The 16193-nt window shown below is 36.8% G+C and overlaps 1 protein-coding gene across 6 annotated transcripts in view; it reads left to right on the forward strand.

The window, feature by feature from the left end:
* The window catches only part of AP3B1 (adaptor related protein complex 3 subunit beta 1), a 138023-nt gene that overhangs the window by 18166 nt on the left and 103664 nt on the right, over window positions 1-16193 (forward strand). For all 6 annotated transcript variants that reach the window (XR_014939805.1, XR_004305544.2, XM_015848603.2 and 3 more), the window contains 3 exons: window positions 4556-4651; window positions 5562-5722; window positions 8748-8814. Coding sequence is in view for 4 of the 6 variants with exons in the window: in XM_015848603.2 (XP_015704089.2) it covers window positions 4556-4651; window positions 5562-5722; window positions 8748-8814 (324 nt within the window). In the remaining 2 variants the exon portion in view is untranslated. The remainder of the gene's footprint in view (window positions 1-4555; window positions 4652-5561; window positions 5723-8747; window positions 8815-16193) is intronic.

Raw genomic sequence — 16193 nt, forward strand, 5'->3', positions numbered from 1 at the left:
TGCAAAAGGTATTATCCTGCGTGTTAGCAAGTATCTAATAATTCTGGGGAAATAAAGTGGTTTGAAGTGCTGTGAATAGAATGCATGCTGTAGTTTATCCCTTCTCTTCTGGAAATATGTACTTCAGACATCTGTTATGAGTAAGAAAAAAGCTGCTTTTTCTAAGGCTTGTGCCACTGCTGACTAGATTTCCTGCTGTGTTGGCTTCAGAAACTGCTGTCTCACTCCACAGTACTACAGTATAGCAAGTCACAAGCACATGCTTTCTTCCTTATTTTACACAGATGGTTAGTAAAATTCTAGTTAGTGTAATTTTATGTTAAACAAATTTTGGTTATTCAAATATTACTTTAGAAGTCATGTTTTCCCTTTCCCCTTCCCTTACCCCTTCCTTTCTTTTTCTTTTTTTTCCTGAAAGCCTCTGGCTAATGCCAAATACCGTGCTCTTTAAGACAAGGAGGTGTAAGTGAGAAAAGGTGATAAATTCAGAATCTTTCATAATATGCTGTATTTAATATTTTAGAGATTAGAACTGTATTTCTAATAAATAGGTGATAAAAGGAAAAGTGGCAAATAATTATAATTTTTATTATAGTTGGAAAAATACTAATTGAAAATATTTTCCTCCCCTTTTGCATGTGGCGTTCAGGTAATATGAGTGCTCTTAAATCCACTTTACCTTAAACCAAAGAAGAGTGCCTTGAAGTATTGTTTGAGTGCTAGAATGACTCAAATTGAATGACTCAAATTGAATGACCAGAGCTTGAGTCACTAGTCCAGTAGAGGCAGTACGGCATAGCTCCAGGCTAGGCTGACACCTAGTTTCACTCCAGTTACTCATGGGCCCTCTAACCTGTAGTCAGAGGTGATGGCATTCAGACCTTTGCTTGTTCTTGTCACCTTTGGGGCTCTTGTGTCCCAAGACCTCACTCAAGCTGGTGTTTTTTGTTGCTGGCACCCAAGGTCAAATGGCCCGTGCTCTGGTTCTGATTGCTGGCATATACTGTGTATTCAACATGAAACTGTATGTACAGAATGCTGATCAGCTGCAGGACACAGGGGATCATAGAATCATTAAGGTTGGAAAATACCACTAAGATTATCTTGTCTAACCTTCAGTCCATCATCACCATATCCACTAAACAATGTCTCTCAGTGTCTTTTCTTGAAAACCTCCAGGGATGGTGATTCTACCACCTCCCTGGGCAGCCTTTTCCAATGCCTTGCCACCCCTTCTGCGAATAAAATTTTCCTAATATTCTACCTGAACTTCCTATAGTGCAACTTAAGGCTATTACCTTTCATTACTAGTTAGCTGGGAAAAGAGGCTTACCCCCATCTCAGTACCGAGGCAGAGAACCATAACATCTTTCCTCAGCCTTCTGTTCTACATACTGTACAATCTCAGTTCCTTCAGCCATTCCGTGTAAGTCTTGTATTTCAGACCCAACCCTTCATAGCTTCATTGCCCATCTCTGAACATGCTCCAGGGCCTCAGTGTCTTTCTTGTAGTGAGGGGCCCAAAACTGAGAGCAGTACTCTTAAGTGTGTCGTCAGTAGGGCCAGTTAACAGGGAGACTGTCACCTCTCTGTTCCTGCTGGCAACACTATTTCTGATACAAGCCAGGATGCATTTGGCCTTTGACCACCTGGGCATGCTGCTGGGTTGTGTTCAGCTGAGCATCAATCAACCCCTGAATTCATTTCTTTTACTGTCTTTCAACCACTCTGCCACAAGTCTGTAGTGTTGCCTGGGGTTGTTGTAGCCAAAGTGAAGGAGCTTGATCTTGTTAAAGATCACACAGTGGGTATCTGCCCATTGGCCTGCCCTGCCCACATCCCTCCATAGGGCTTTCCCATCCTCAGACAGATTCACACGTCATCCCAATTTGTTGTATGGAAGCGTATTGGGAGTGCACTCAATCCCCTCATTCAGATCACTAATAAAGATATGAAACTGAATTGGCCTCAGTGCTGACCCCTGGGGAGCACACCAGTGTCTGGTTGCCAGCTGACTACAACTTCTTTCATCGCCACCTCTACTCTCTGTGCCCAGTCATCCAGACAGTCCTTTTTACCCCTTCTTTCTCTATTTTTACCTACTGACTCTGCTCTAAGTCACACTGAAGCCCCTTCATTCCCGTGCCATAGAACATCCCGTAAGTCTTGTAAAGTCCTAAAGTACTCTTCATCATATAAAATGTCCCATACCCTTAGGCTTCAATACTGTTCAACTTCAATGAAAGGTGCTCTTGATGGGCTTCACACCTGTACCTTGTGGCTGAGAAGTTCCTTGCAGGGACCCAAAAGGGTATCCCTTCTTTGGAGCCCTAAATTTGTATTATCTTTTTCTGCTTGGAGATGTGTTGATGGTTCCTGTCATGGATTTGATCTAGGGCAGCTTATTATTCTGCTGCTTCTCATTGCATTGTCTTTCTTTTCTTCCTTGTATGTGTGAAGATAATGTTTAATCTCATAAACTTTATTTACTATTCATTGTTTCCATTAGTGTTTTTGTAATTATTTTATTATGTTTTAAATCAAATAATTATATAATTCACATTTTCTCTGTGCAATGGTTAAAATTCTACCATTTATTGGTGAAAATATTTATGTGAGAGGAGGAGACTTAAACAGAAAAGAGATCAGGGCATTTAGAAAAGACAACTTACTAACCTTTTTAAAAAATTAAATTGGCAAATTTAGGTCACTGTAACTAGACAGAGCTAACTGCTTCAGGGTCTCAGATGACCTTTCATGATTCAGTTTTTAGGATATTCTGAAATTTCTAGAAATTACTTGGAATGAGTTCGGTCAGATTGAATGGGGCTCTGTGCAACATGATCTAGCTACAGATGTCCCTGTTCATTGCAAGGGAGTCGGACTAAATGACCTTTAAATGGCATGTCTAACTCAAATGATTCTAAGATTCTATGATCTTGTTAGTGTTTTCTGAAACAATTTTTGTCTTTGTTTTTCCCCATCTTTAACTCTGACAGGAATTTGCCTATACAGGTTGCTACAATGCAGAAGTGTAAATATATATCAGTTTTTCTTGAATGGTTTTCCTGACCAAAAAAGGCTGCTGTGTGTTTTTTTTTTTTTTTTTTGTTTGTTTGTTTGTTTTTAATTTTCCTTTAAATCTGTGCTGAGTGCTCTGATACAAGAGAATGGAGGTGAAGAAGCACTAAAACATACTCATTTGTCTTAAGGGCATCTTATTGTTTTACAGACGTGCCTTGTGATTTTTGTTTTTGTAAGTACATACTGACCTTAACTTGATTATGTGCATCTTGTCATGCATTGTAAGGATGCAAAAAGTGACCTAAGAAACAATTGGTGGTATAGAACAAAAATAAGTCTTGGTCAATACCTCATGGAGTTTGATGTGTTTGTATTGACAAACTAATTAATCAAATCTGCCTATGTTCCTCAAGCTTAATGTGCCCCTGTTATGATTAGTTTCATAGAAAGGAGCATTTTAACATTGAATGAAGGTAAATGATAGAAGAACAGTGTAGTCACGAAGCTGTAAGGGCTACCATTTCTAGTCACAGAGTGGATTCAGGGAATGGAGGCTATCTTTGCACACCTGCAGTCATTCAGTGCGTAGGCCTCTTGTGGTCATTGTTGATTGCAGTTTGTCTGTAGCAGAACAGCAAATAATTTGGTGTCGTATAACCTTCTGTGATTTAATATTCTGCTTTTTGCCAGAACTGGCACAAAGATAAGTCTTCTGATAGCAATGGTAATTATAGCACAGCTGTAGTTGAGGGTCTTGAAGAGTTTTCCATTATAAGCCCCAAGAGTCAGTTGAAGTTGTCCAATGTAAAAAATATTATCCCCGCTTCCTTGACTTATAGCAGCTATGAGGGGGTAAAGTGAATTAAATTGAATATCTGCCTCCCCCAAAGTTATACTGTGGTTTTCTTACTCTTTGAACGTTACATCTCTCGTAATATATATAAACTTATATTGGTCACATCTTTTTAATGTTTTGAGCTGTGCAAAGGCAGATCTAATACCCTTTGCTTTTGTCCAAGACATAGTCAGAAGCGTGTTTTTAATCAGAGTTAAACCACACAAACAACCACTCATCAACTTGAAGTTATATTCTATTTAAAATGTGTAAAGTAATTGATTTTGAGTTTTAAGGTAAAATGTGCTTGTTTAATCTGTGGTTACCAAGGTTTTTACCCAATCTATTTTCCCTGAGAATGTATTAGCAGTTCTCACATGGTCAGTTGGCACATGGTAGCTTCTTAAGATATTGAAGTATTTATAAACCCGTTAGTAATATAAAACAGTACTTTGTATTGTTAGTCTTGATCTGACTATCTCATAAATTAAGTTATATTGCAGCAACTCAGGGAATTTCTATTAAAGGAATTACATTAAGCCATAGGACATCTGAGAATCGTGTGGATATTCCAGTGATGCTATTAACTTTTCCTTCAAAAAATAAAAAAAATGATGAAACTGTGCAGTCTAGGGCTTAGATTTGCAGAATTTCACAATTTCTTTGCAATAATGTTCTTTGTGTTTTTGTTTTCAGATAAAAAAGCTCGTGTATGTTTATCTGATGCGATATGCGGAAGAACAGCAAGATTTAGCATTGTTGTCCATCAGTACTTTTCAGCGCGCTTTGAAAGTGAGTGACTATGAAATAGTGTTTTTAGAATGCTGTTTTTCTTTCCTAATTAACTTATGTATATAGAAAGAAGACTCTATTATAACTGAAGCCCCCTGTTTCTTTAAGCTTGTGTAGGAGATGTTTACATACAAGAGAGATGTGTAACATAAGGAAGATAGTGCTTCCATTACAAAATGCAATGTGCTTCATTTAATATAAAGTGTTGAAAAAGCCTTTTGTACTGGTTTGCTTCTGATTTGCATCACAACATCCCAGCTAGGAATAAAAGTGAGTGTGTACTTAGAAAGAAATTGAGTGGAAGTGTCACAGCTAAGAACCACATTTAAATTTGCAGGAAGTTATGTTTAAGTAATAAAAATAAGTTGTTGTTTTCAGAATATCTGAATTCCAGATCATTAAGTAAAATGCTAGTCTTTTGTAATGGAAAGTAAATGATGCTACAGATTTTATTTTATTTTTTTCTCATTAAAAGTTTATTGCAAGACATTTGATGCATTTACTTGTTGGTATTGCTTTAAGTTGCAGGTCTGACTTATGGCAAGATAAATTTGGGTGGTTTAATCTTGTAATGGCTTGTGTTGTGTTGGACCTCAAAGATCTGCTAATTCCAGCCTGCCCTACTACAGTCAGGGTTGCTGACCATGATCTCAAGCACTGTCTGCACAGGGCCCCATCCAGCCTGGCCTTGAACACCTCTATGGATGGGACATGCACAGCTTCTCAGGGCAGCCTGTCAAGTACTGCACCGTGCTGTCAGTGAAAAATTTCCCCCTTAAGTTTAAATTAAATCTCCCTTCTTTTAGTATAAATTTATTTCCCCTTAAATATGCCTTTACTAAGTTAAACACTCCAAGATTTAATTATATGTTTCTTAATTTTACTTTTCCCTTTTTCTCCCATTTTTTAGGATCCTAATCAGTTAATCCGTGCAAGTGCTCTCAGAGTTTTATCTAGTATCCGTGTGCCAATTATTGTTCCTATTATGATGCTTGCTATTAAAGAAGCCTCTTCTGATTTATCTCCTTATGTGAGGAAGAATGCAGCCCATGCAATCCAAAAACTGTACAGGTAAGTTATTCTGAGAAATACTGAAAAGTGTTTTTACAGATCATTATGGCTTCTGCTTAGTAAAACTGTTGTGGATATCATGCGTGTCCCAGATGTATATCAGATCTGTTCTTTTAGAATTGTAAAACACACATAGATTCAATCACTCAGCTGATTTGATTGGAATTTAGACACTTTTGAATTGTTTTTCCCTAGTTGCTACAGAAAAGGTTTTCATATTCTCAATTATTTACGAGTATCATATCTACTGTTTGCTGCTCTTTGGAAAGTCAGAGTACTATGAGAATACACTGCTGTGTATTTAAAATGTCTTCATGAACGTTTGAAAATAAAATTGTGTTCTATTTTAATATGCTTTTATTTTTTTTTCTTAGTGGTGCATGAGCTTTATATTTTTTTCTCCATTATTCTATGTTGCATTCTTGTATAAGTTCAAAGTGTTTCGTTCAATGAGAGTTTTGATGTAGTTTTAACAAATGCAAGTACTGCATGTGTAGTGACACAATGTTGAATAGTTTATTACTTGATACAGTAACATGATAAGTATGAAAATATATTAAAGAGAAACTGATGCAGTATTTTCTGCTTTTTAATAAGCCTGTTACCGTAATCACTGTAGCAACTCAGAATGCAAGGTCTGTTTTTACCATCTGTGTCTTTCATCTTGAAGGCATTCACGTTGGTTTGCAATACAGATGACAAAATAATGCTTCCTAATAGCAATTCTATCTGTGCAAATCCATCTCTTCCACATCCTCCTCTTCCCTCTTCAGAAATCCTTCTTGCGGAAGAGCTCTTACAAAGTAAGGGGTAGTGTCTTACTCATCTGCAGGCAATAAGATCTGTACCTCTCATGGTACAGATGATGAGTTTGGTTTCTTGGCTATAAGGCTGATGGTTTTTCTCATGACAGCCTTGTGAAGAGCCTGGGCAGGGGTTCCGTCTCTGGGGTCATTTTTACAGTGAATGATCTCATCTGATGTTACCGGGATGTTACCAGTTTCAGTCACCAGCCGTCTCTCCATCTCTCTGTGAACATGCAGACATGTCAGTTGTCACATAAGGTAGCAAAAGGATTTTTCAAGACATTACTGTTTAAGTAATGTTCTTTCTTTTAGCAGAAAGGGCCTGTATATTATAAAGTTTCAAACTGTTGTAGCTGCACAGTCCACCTTACCTGCAGTAGAATAATGTGGTATCCCACAACATCCTTCTCTGCAAATTGGAAAGATATGTATTTGATGGTTGAACTGTAAGATGGACAGAGAATTGCCTGCAGGATTGAATCCAGAGAATCATGGCCATTGGCTCTGTGTCTGGATGGACACGAGTGGTGTTGCCCATGGGTCAGTGCTAGGACTGATACTCTATAATATTTTCATCAATATGTGCATACATCAGTACAGATTAAGGGGTGACTTGCTGGAGAAGAGCCCTGTGGAGAAGGACCTGGGGTCCTGGTGAACAACAGGCTGGCCATGAGCCAGCAGCATGCCCTTGCGTCCAAGAAGGCTAATGGTATCCTGGGGTGCCTTAAACAGTGTGGCCAGTGGGTTGAGGGAGGCGATCTGTCCCTTCTACTGTGCCCTGATGAGGCTACATTTAGAATACTATGTCCAGTTCTGGGCTCCTCGGTTCAAAAATGACGGGGATATCTCAGGAGATCTCTCAGTCCAGTGGGAGCAACAAAGATGATTGGAGCATCTCCTTTGGGAAGAAAGGCTGAGTCACCTGGGTCTTTTCACTGGGGAAAAGAGGACTGAAGGGTGTTCTGATTAATGTTTATAAATATCCAAAGGGAGTTGGGAGGCAAATGGATGAGGCCAGGCGAAGGTTCAGTACTCCAATCTTCTTTGGATTCAGTATCTTGGTATGTGGATGGATGTCTGACCTAGAAGAGCGTGTTCATTAGTGGTTCAGTCAGTCCTGGCAGTGGGAACCACTGATTCATGATTCTGTGATTCTATGATTCTAAGTCTGTGGGTCCCAATGAGATGCATCCCAGAGTACTGAGGGAACTGGCTGATATAGTTGCCAAGTCATGAAATAATATTTGAAAAGTCATGGTGGTCAGGCAAAGTCCTTAGTCACTGGAAAAAAGGCTATGCTGATCGTATTTCTAAGAAGGGTAGGAAGCACAATTCAGAAATTTACCGACCTGTTGGTCATCTTGCATCCAAGGCACATGGAAGGGAAGGAGGTGATACAGGACAAGCCAGCTTTACCAAGGGTGACTGCTGCCTGACCAACCTGGTGGCCTCCTATGCTGGCATAAGTGCATTGTGGACAAGGGAAGAGCCACTGATGTCATCTGTCTGGACTTCAAGAAGGTCTTTGATACAGACCCCATAACCTTCTTCTCTTTGAATTGGAAATATATGGATTTGACTGAGCAATGTCACTAATATGTTGGCTTCTCTTCCTATTTCTTGTGGTTTAAGCAAGCAGGTAGCTGACATCACCCAACCTTTTGTACATAACCCTACTACCCATTGAGGAGTGGAGAGAATCAGAAAAAAGCAAAAAGGTAGAACATGTAGGTTGAAATAAAAGCTATTTACTAGCCTGCCAACAAATGCCCAGCCAATCCTCAAGCAGTGACTACCTCCTGACTAACTACTTTCAGGTTTATAGTTGTTTTTATATCACACCTTATAGTATGGAATATCGCTTTGGCCAGATAGGTCAGCTGTTCTGGTTCTGTGCTCTGCCAGCTCCCTGTGCCACCAGTACAAGACAAGATAAGCAAAAATAAGATTTTTATCTCTGTTGCACTGCTAATCGTGAATTAAAAATTACGAAGGTTACATTTCTTTGATTCACATTAATATTTCATGCTGAACTTTTTCTCTGACAAGACATTTTGAACTTGGTTCTTTGAATTACTAGATTTTTCTGCAAGTAGATTCTTCAACACGTTTGGTTCCCAGCTTGCGTCTACATGGCAACAAATCTAAACTTTCTTAAATTTCTGATATTTCTAACCAAATATCTAAAACAAATATACATATTTTTTTCCTTCTAGTCTTGATCCAGAGCAAAAGGAAATGTTAATTGAAGTGATAGAAAAGCTGCTGAAGGATAGAAGTACGGTAAGAGACAAGAGTTGCTATTGCATATATATGTATATGCTGTGTGTGTGTGAATGTATGTATATATGTATTTAAGTTTACATATTTAAACTATATATGTATTACAAATATGTAAGTATTTGTAGATATTTGAAGAGTTATATCACATACAGTTGAATGACAGCCTGAGGAATATTTTTCCTGAAGCCTTATTGATATGTTTTTATATACTTGAAAATTGAAGCATTATCATGTATCTATGCATTATATTGTTAATGTGATAATGATCGTTTCCCTTTATGAGACTGGTAATTTGTCTTACATTTTGGGTATTCTTAATCTAGTTCCTTATTACTGGTTGTTGTTGTTTTGTGTATGCTTTTTTTTTTTTTTAAAAAAAAAAACTTAGTTTAAAGAATGAACATTTTATAATTACATGAATAAGTGTGCAAGTGTCTTTGTATTTTTTCAATGAGATATTAACTGGATCATGTCAATTTTTGATATTATAGGAATAGCTTACTTCTGTGTAATACACAGTATACCTTTTGAAGTCAGTGGTATACACAAATGTTAAGCAATGATACTTGCTGTGCACTTGTTTGTCCTTGCAAATATTTCCATTTCCTCCTTGGTAAGTAAAATTGATGTCCTCTGACAATCTACAATTTACAATTAATTTTCACAAGTCTAGGTCAGAAAGGTAATTGAGCAAGGAGTCAAAAGACAGACTTCAAATATAAAACAGGAATGTAAATTAAAACACCTCTCTTGTTCATTTTCAAATCACTAATGTGTCGAATGTAATGTTTTTTGACTAAGTGAAAGCATTGCTAGGTACAAGTGAGTTGCTTCGTATACCATTAGTCACTATTACTATGTTGGCTTTTTTTCTGCTTTTAAATGTCAGTTTTTACTGTTTACATGTAATGTTAATCTCCTATTACTAATATAATATACAGTATGTTGTTCTAGCACAGTCCAGATGTCCAGGACAAAAATGGTGTCAATCTCTAATAGACATCTCACAACTTCTACTGAAGGGTTGCTGAAAGAAGAGTGTCAGAACTTAATGGCTCAGCAGGCAGTAAATCAGTTAGTTAGTTCTCCTGGCTGCATCCATGCTTGACCTGTACTCATTTGTCAGAGACCTTTGCGCTTCTGTGGAGTTGCCCCCAGTGGTTCTTTGTGTATTTTCTTTTTGTGGTTCATGCTCTTGGTGTGCATGCAATCTGTGAATGTGAGATTAGATTTTGTGTACCTGTGGAGGCAAAAGGGACAGAGAAGCCATCTTTGTTTCTTCTTATTGCTGATGGCAAGAAAATAAAATTCTTGAATTTCCATCCAGCCCCTATTACTTAAGGTAAACACCAAAGTACATGACAAGTAGTCATTTATACATTAATATTAATGAAATGTTAGAACATCCCAACTTTTTTTCTCTTTTTCTCAGTGGCTAATCTTGACACTTGGAGATGTTTACAGGGGAAACTAGTTATCACTACTTGATATATGCCATAATTCTGGTGCCTTTGTAACACTGAATAATAGATATTGTATTTATGAATACAAGCTGAAGCAGTAGTTACAGTCGTACTATTTTTTTTCTCCAGCATGTTCAGGAATTTAAGAATGATAATCTGTATTTTGGTCTTCTGGGCCTTTTCAGAAAAGTTTCTTTGGATATACAATGCCATAACTGCTGAAGTGTGAACTTGAGGACTAACAGGCATGGGGTATTGTCCTCCTCTCTAGGAAGCCTGTTTCAGTGTCTGACCACCCTCACAGTACAAAAATGTTTCCTAATGCTCAATGTGCCTGGTATCTCTGTGCCGTTCCCATCCTGCTTCACCTCCTGAGGGAGCTACAGGGAGCACTGAGGTCCTCTTGGCCTCCCCTTCTCTGGGCTTGGCAATCTAAATGTCCTCAGCTTGTCATTAGAGGACATGCCTTCCTGCCTTGTCACCAGATTTGATGTCTTCGCTGAATACTCCCATCTGTGCCTCCAGTCTATCTAGATCTCTTTGTAAGGCCTCCTGTCCCTCCAGGGCATCAACAGCACTTCCCAGTTCAGTGTGATTAGCAGACTTGCTGAGAATGGATTCCAGTCATGTGGTGGTCCTCACTTAAAGTTATATAGGTAGTTTACATAATCTTATGCAAGTTAATTTGTGAGTGTTAATAAAACCTTAAATAGCTTAAATAAATGGAACTAGTTTGAACAGTCTTCCTTATGATCTGTAAGGGAATCTAGATTTCATATTCCTAGGGTGCAAGAAAGAGCTCTTTGCTAGAGCTCCTAGAAAATTGCTAGATTTGTCTGCACAAGACTTCTTTGAGAAACTGAGCTTTAGAAAAAGAAAATTTTGCTATAGGCAAGTGAATTTCATCTGATTATTGACATTTTCCAAGCTTTTTTTGCAGCTTCCCTTTCCAGTTTGGTAGTGAGTTTGCCTGAAATTTTGAGGGTAGTAATGTGGAACTCGAACCATGAGTTTACCTGACACTAATCTTTGGGGTCTTTCAATGCACGTACACAGAAATTGTTCCCTTATATCAACATTAATTGTCATCTCCTGGTAGTTTTATTCTAATACTAGCAGATCAAGATCATAATAGCACTTCATTAAGTAGCATCTTTACTCAGATGGGAGAATCCTAGTGACTGGGAACTGATGAATTTTGGTGAGACTTATTTTGTTTGTTTGTTTGCTTTTGTGGTTTTATTCTTCCCCTGATGGGAGTGTGTCACAGAGCTCCTAACAAAGTGTCAGGTTAATTTTGGCATTTCTATATACTTAAGGACCAGTAATCATTAGATAAACATAGTGTCTTTTATATTTAATATCTAGATGAGAAAAATCAATGCATATGATTTTTGTTGTTGTTATTCAATTTGTTTTAGGTATGGTTGGAAGGGGATTGTAATTTTTAAATTTAATGTCGCATAACAGATGAATGTTTGGTTCAAATGATGCTTGAGAATTCTCTTTATAAAAAAAAAAATAGGAATACACATTTGTTTTCCTTTCTATAAATATTTGAATTTGCACAGTGGTTTTAAAATTTACAAACATAGTGTCTATGCTAAAATGAGATAGAGTAGCTACTAAACATAAGATAGCTCTAAATTTATGTAAAAGAAATTTCTTCAAAGAGAACGTGCTATTGTGAATTGTTAGTGCAGCTTGTGTTGCATAGAAAAGGCAAAATGTATTTAAATTAGTTGCAGTCATTTCACATTTGAAGTAGAAAGATACTATCTAGGTGGGAATTTTACTACAGTAAAGTTGAACTGTTTTATCAGACTCTACAAAATGTGTTCATTTGTTAGGTCTCAATCAGCAGTAAATTTTTTATATAAGCTGAGGTAAGCAAAACTTAAAATGGCATGAGATCCAACCTTAACCCAGCACTTAATATTTCTGGTGACATAAATGAAAGATCACTGTACTCCTCGAATGACTTGACATGAAGATACAATTAAAAGCCAACCTCTTTGTTAATCTAACTTGCAAGAAAAAAATCAAGTGCAAATAAACAGTAACATACGCTCAAGGTGCTAACTAATGACAGTGTAGAATTTTGCCATACACTGTGTAGGGTTTTGTATTCTGATAAAACTGCTTTGCTACAAGTTCTCACATATAACTCTTTACTACTTTTATCTTCTCCCTCACCAGCTTTTCTGGGCTTTCTGAGCACAGCTCTGGGCTGATAGTGGTTTGCCTGGAGCTGACCACTGTGTTCTATTGAGCTATATATCTGTTCTGGTTCCACGCCTAAATGTAAACTGGCAGTATTTTTGAACGACAAAGGAGCTTAGTGCAGCAGGTTGCTAAGAAGAGAACTCAATAGAACAACAACATCAACATGTTGTTTTTAGATATTAAGTATCTATCAAATAATCAGATTTTACTCCCTGGAATGAACTGTATGCATGTTGGGACCAGCAGGGTACTAGAATGTGGATGGAGCTGGAGGCAATAAATGCACCTTCATGTTTTTTCTTACTGGTAGTTCATAAAATCCCCACAGAGCCTATAACTTTAGTATAACCACAGTGTATCAACAAAGCTTAGATTTGTATTTTATTTTTTTTTTACCAATGTATTTAATTTTTAAACAGATGTTTTAAAATCTGTTTATTACAATAACTTAAACTGAGTTCTGTTTTAACTTTCCATTACATAAAAAGTACATCAAATTCTGATAAACAAGTAGAACAGCAGGAACATCTGCTTTATTTTTCTAGTGTCATGGAGCAGCTGATATGATTTTATGTAGAAATGAAGATAAGGCCATATATTTCTTTATGCTAAAGTGACACTTTTTCAGAAATTAATAGAGATAATGAAGTAGGTGTGAAGGAGTAATTGGTCATTTATTTATTCATTTATCCATTTATTTAGATTGTTTGTTTCTAAATGATTTCACTCTGGTTTTCCTCATTATTTTTCTCAGTTTCTTAACAAGCATGCTATTCTAGTTTTGAGAAAAACAGTTTAAGGCAGGATTTGTTGCTCAGTTTGCTTTTGGCATGCTGTGAAGGACTGTAGAACTACGTTCTGTTTGTAGCTAAGTTATTTTATAACTGATTTTTCTAAGCAATATTGGAAAAACAAAATCAAGTGCACTAATGGTACCTAACCTACCTAATAATTTTAAACATTCATACTGATATTGAGATGGAATCATATCCATTGTTTTAGCCTTTTAGATAAAGAACTTGACGCTTACTTTAGTTTGGACTGAGGAATGTATCTCAAAGTTACACATCTAAAGTAGAAGGCAGAGTGTAGACCTGCTGCTGGGATGTAATTGTGTAGATGATGAGTGTCCTAAAAATGTCTGGATTTTTTCCATTGTTTTTGATCTGGTTTTATTTGGTTTGAACAAATGACTCTTTGATACAAGGGAAGTTTACGATACTTGTATAAAAATATAAATATGTATGTGCTGCATTGTGAAAATGATTTTGTTCAGCCACATCCAGAGAATGGGATTAGTATGTGGCTGCATGTATTATGTTATGTATCATAGCCGTTGATATTGTAGCATTTCCTTCTCTGGGACCTGGTAGTGTATTGACTGCAGTACTACCTTTGAACTCCTCTAGAATAAAGGATATTGGAGAGAAATTTCAAAACATGTTGGTAAAACTTACGCTATTGACACACTCCAGAAACTTCTGCTGTGAAGAAATTCTGCATAGGTTAGAGATAAGTTTTGAGTGAAGACTGGCAGTAAATTAATTTACTGCATGGAATTTATTTATTCCCAGTAAAGATTTGCAATATTGTATTCCCCTTTAATCTGAATATCCTCATTGCAATAGATTAATTCTAACTTTTAAACTAATTATTCCATTCCCATGTGAAAATTTACTTCTAAATATAACACATATTGCCTAGTATGTATTCTGCTCGAGGGGTCAGAAGTCCTTAAACATATATGTGAGTGTTGAGATATATTTTACAGACTGCATAGTTACTAGATGAAGCAAGGATTCCTGGAATGTGAGACCTCTAACATTAAAAAATGATGCTTGGAATTGGTGATGGCTTTGCTATGAGGATCTTGATCTTTTAAACTAAAGCAATGCCATTGTAGATAATGGGGGGAAGAAAGCTGAGGTCTGCTGTTCAAATGTAGGCTTCTGTTAATAAGTTAATGTTTTGGTTTAAAATCAAAATGTATGTCTGAGACATTGTTTTTCTAACTTATTGATTTAATGTTGGTAAAAGCTTTACTCCTTCAGAAAAAAAATTACTGGCTTTGTGCAGATGTTTTATTGTGATAGATCTATTATCCCACTATTAGAAGATAAATGACTGATCTTTTCCAGTTTCTGTGCCTCCAGAAAATTGAAATAAGAAGGGGGATATCATTTGGGCTGTATGATTAGGGCAGGTGGGGTGGCCATTAATTTAAGAGAGAAGAATCTTGGCAGCATAGGCCAACTTGCACTATATTATCAATCAAACCTCGATGTACTTCTTGTGATGACCCAGCACTCTCAGGTTTTCGCAGCATTAATTAGAATTCATGACAAAATAGATGCAAGGAAACATTTTGTACCCTTCATAATTTTATAGAAAATTTATTGTTATTAGAGGAACCATTTGCTTAGTGTGATTTTTTTCATTACCAGCTTGTCAACTAGCATAGATAATCTGGAGAAAATATGAACTCCATAGATTGGGTGTCACTTTTGTTGATGGTTCATGTAGTTTACCTTGGAGCACAGCTAATGGCTGAAGTTCATAGCAACAGCACAGAAAAATGTGGCAACCAGTGGAAGACAAATGAAGCATGCTTATTGCTTTAATATAAAAAATACATAAATAGAAAGCAGCATGTGAGTTTGATGAGCTCATTGCTAGTTTTGTTGGAGTGATTTATATTTTATCCTTACACAAAAAGCCGCTATTGACACAGTGAGATGGAAATTAACTGACTGTTTTTTGGAAACTAATATTTTTCAGTTTTATATTCTGATTGGATCATTTTGTTTTAATTCTAAATATTTTTATGGAATATTGAGCATTTAATAAACAGATATTATAAGCTGTTCTTGGTGTTTAGATGTATAGTGGGATCATACTATTGGGGTAACAGAATCAGAATTGTGTCATATTAAGAAAACACTGGGAAATCCTCTCCCATAAATCCTCTAGCTACAACATCCATTTTCAATGCATTTTTTTTCCCAACTTAAAATGAAAACCTTCATTGAGGAAAATGCAATTAAAATAGCAGTGTGTTAAGTAATGTGTGTTGTATGGCAATTCCTGCATTAACTTCTAAAGCCAGGGGCTCACTAAAGGAATAAACTTCTTGTTCATCCAGTGCACCTTTTGCATCCCATAATGAATGTTCAAGTTTTTAATATTTTTAAGTGTTCACAACTGACAGCCTTCTCACTGTAAAATGGAGTGGGTTACGAGTGTGTATGGAAATAAGTAAATAATTTAAATTCCCATATTTCAGTATGGTTGGCTAATTCTTCGTATTCGGTTGTGTTTTACTCCCAGTAGCAGAGCTTTCTAAAACACTGTGCTGTACTTAGGAGATGATGCCAGGTTGTCTGCTCACTGCCGCTGCTCCCACTCTTGCAAAAGGAAGATGCAGTTTATTCTGCATCACCTCTCTGTCCCAGCATAAATTTTAAAACTTTCTTCCAGCCCATTAATTGCAAAGGAACTGACAAGTCTGTGGCTCTCCAGAATTGGTGGACTGCTGAAAATGGAACAATCACTGTTCCATTCTCAAAGAAAGAGGGAATGAATATATGCTTAATCTTTTGTTAAAGTTATTAAACACAGCTCGGTTTAAATTGATTTAGGAATCTGTTTTAGGTATCTATTCTGCCTGCAATCGTGTTGTTTAGATCTTTT

This window comes from Coturnix japonica, chromosome Z (assembly GCF_054131305.1).
Source record: "Coturnix japonica strain WE chromosome Z, WE-NBRP24, whole genome shotgun sequence".
NCBI lineage: Eukaryota > Metazoa > Chordata > Aves > Galliformes > Phasianidae > Coturnix > Coturnix japonica.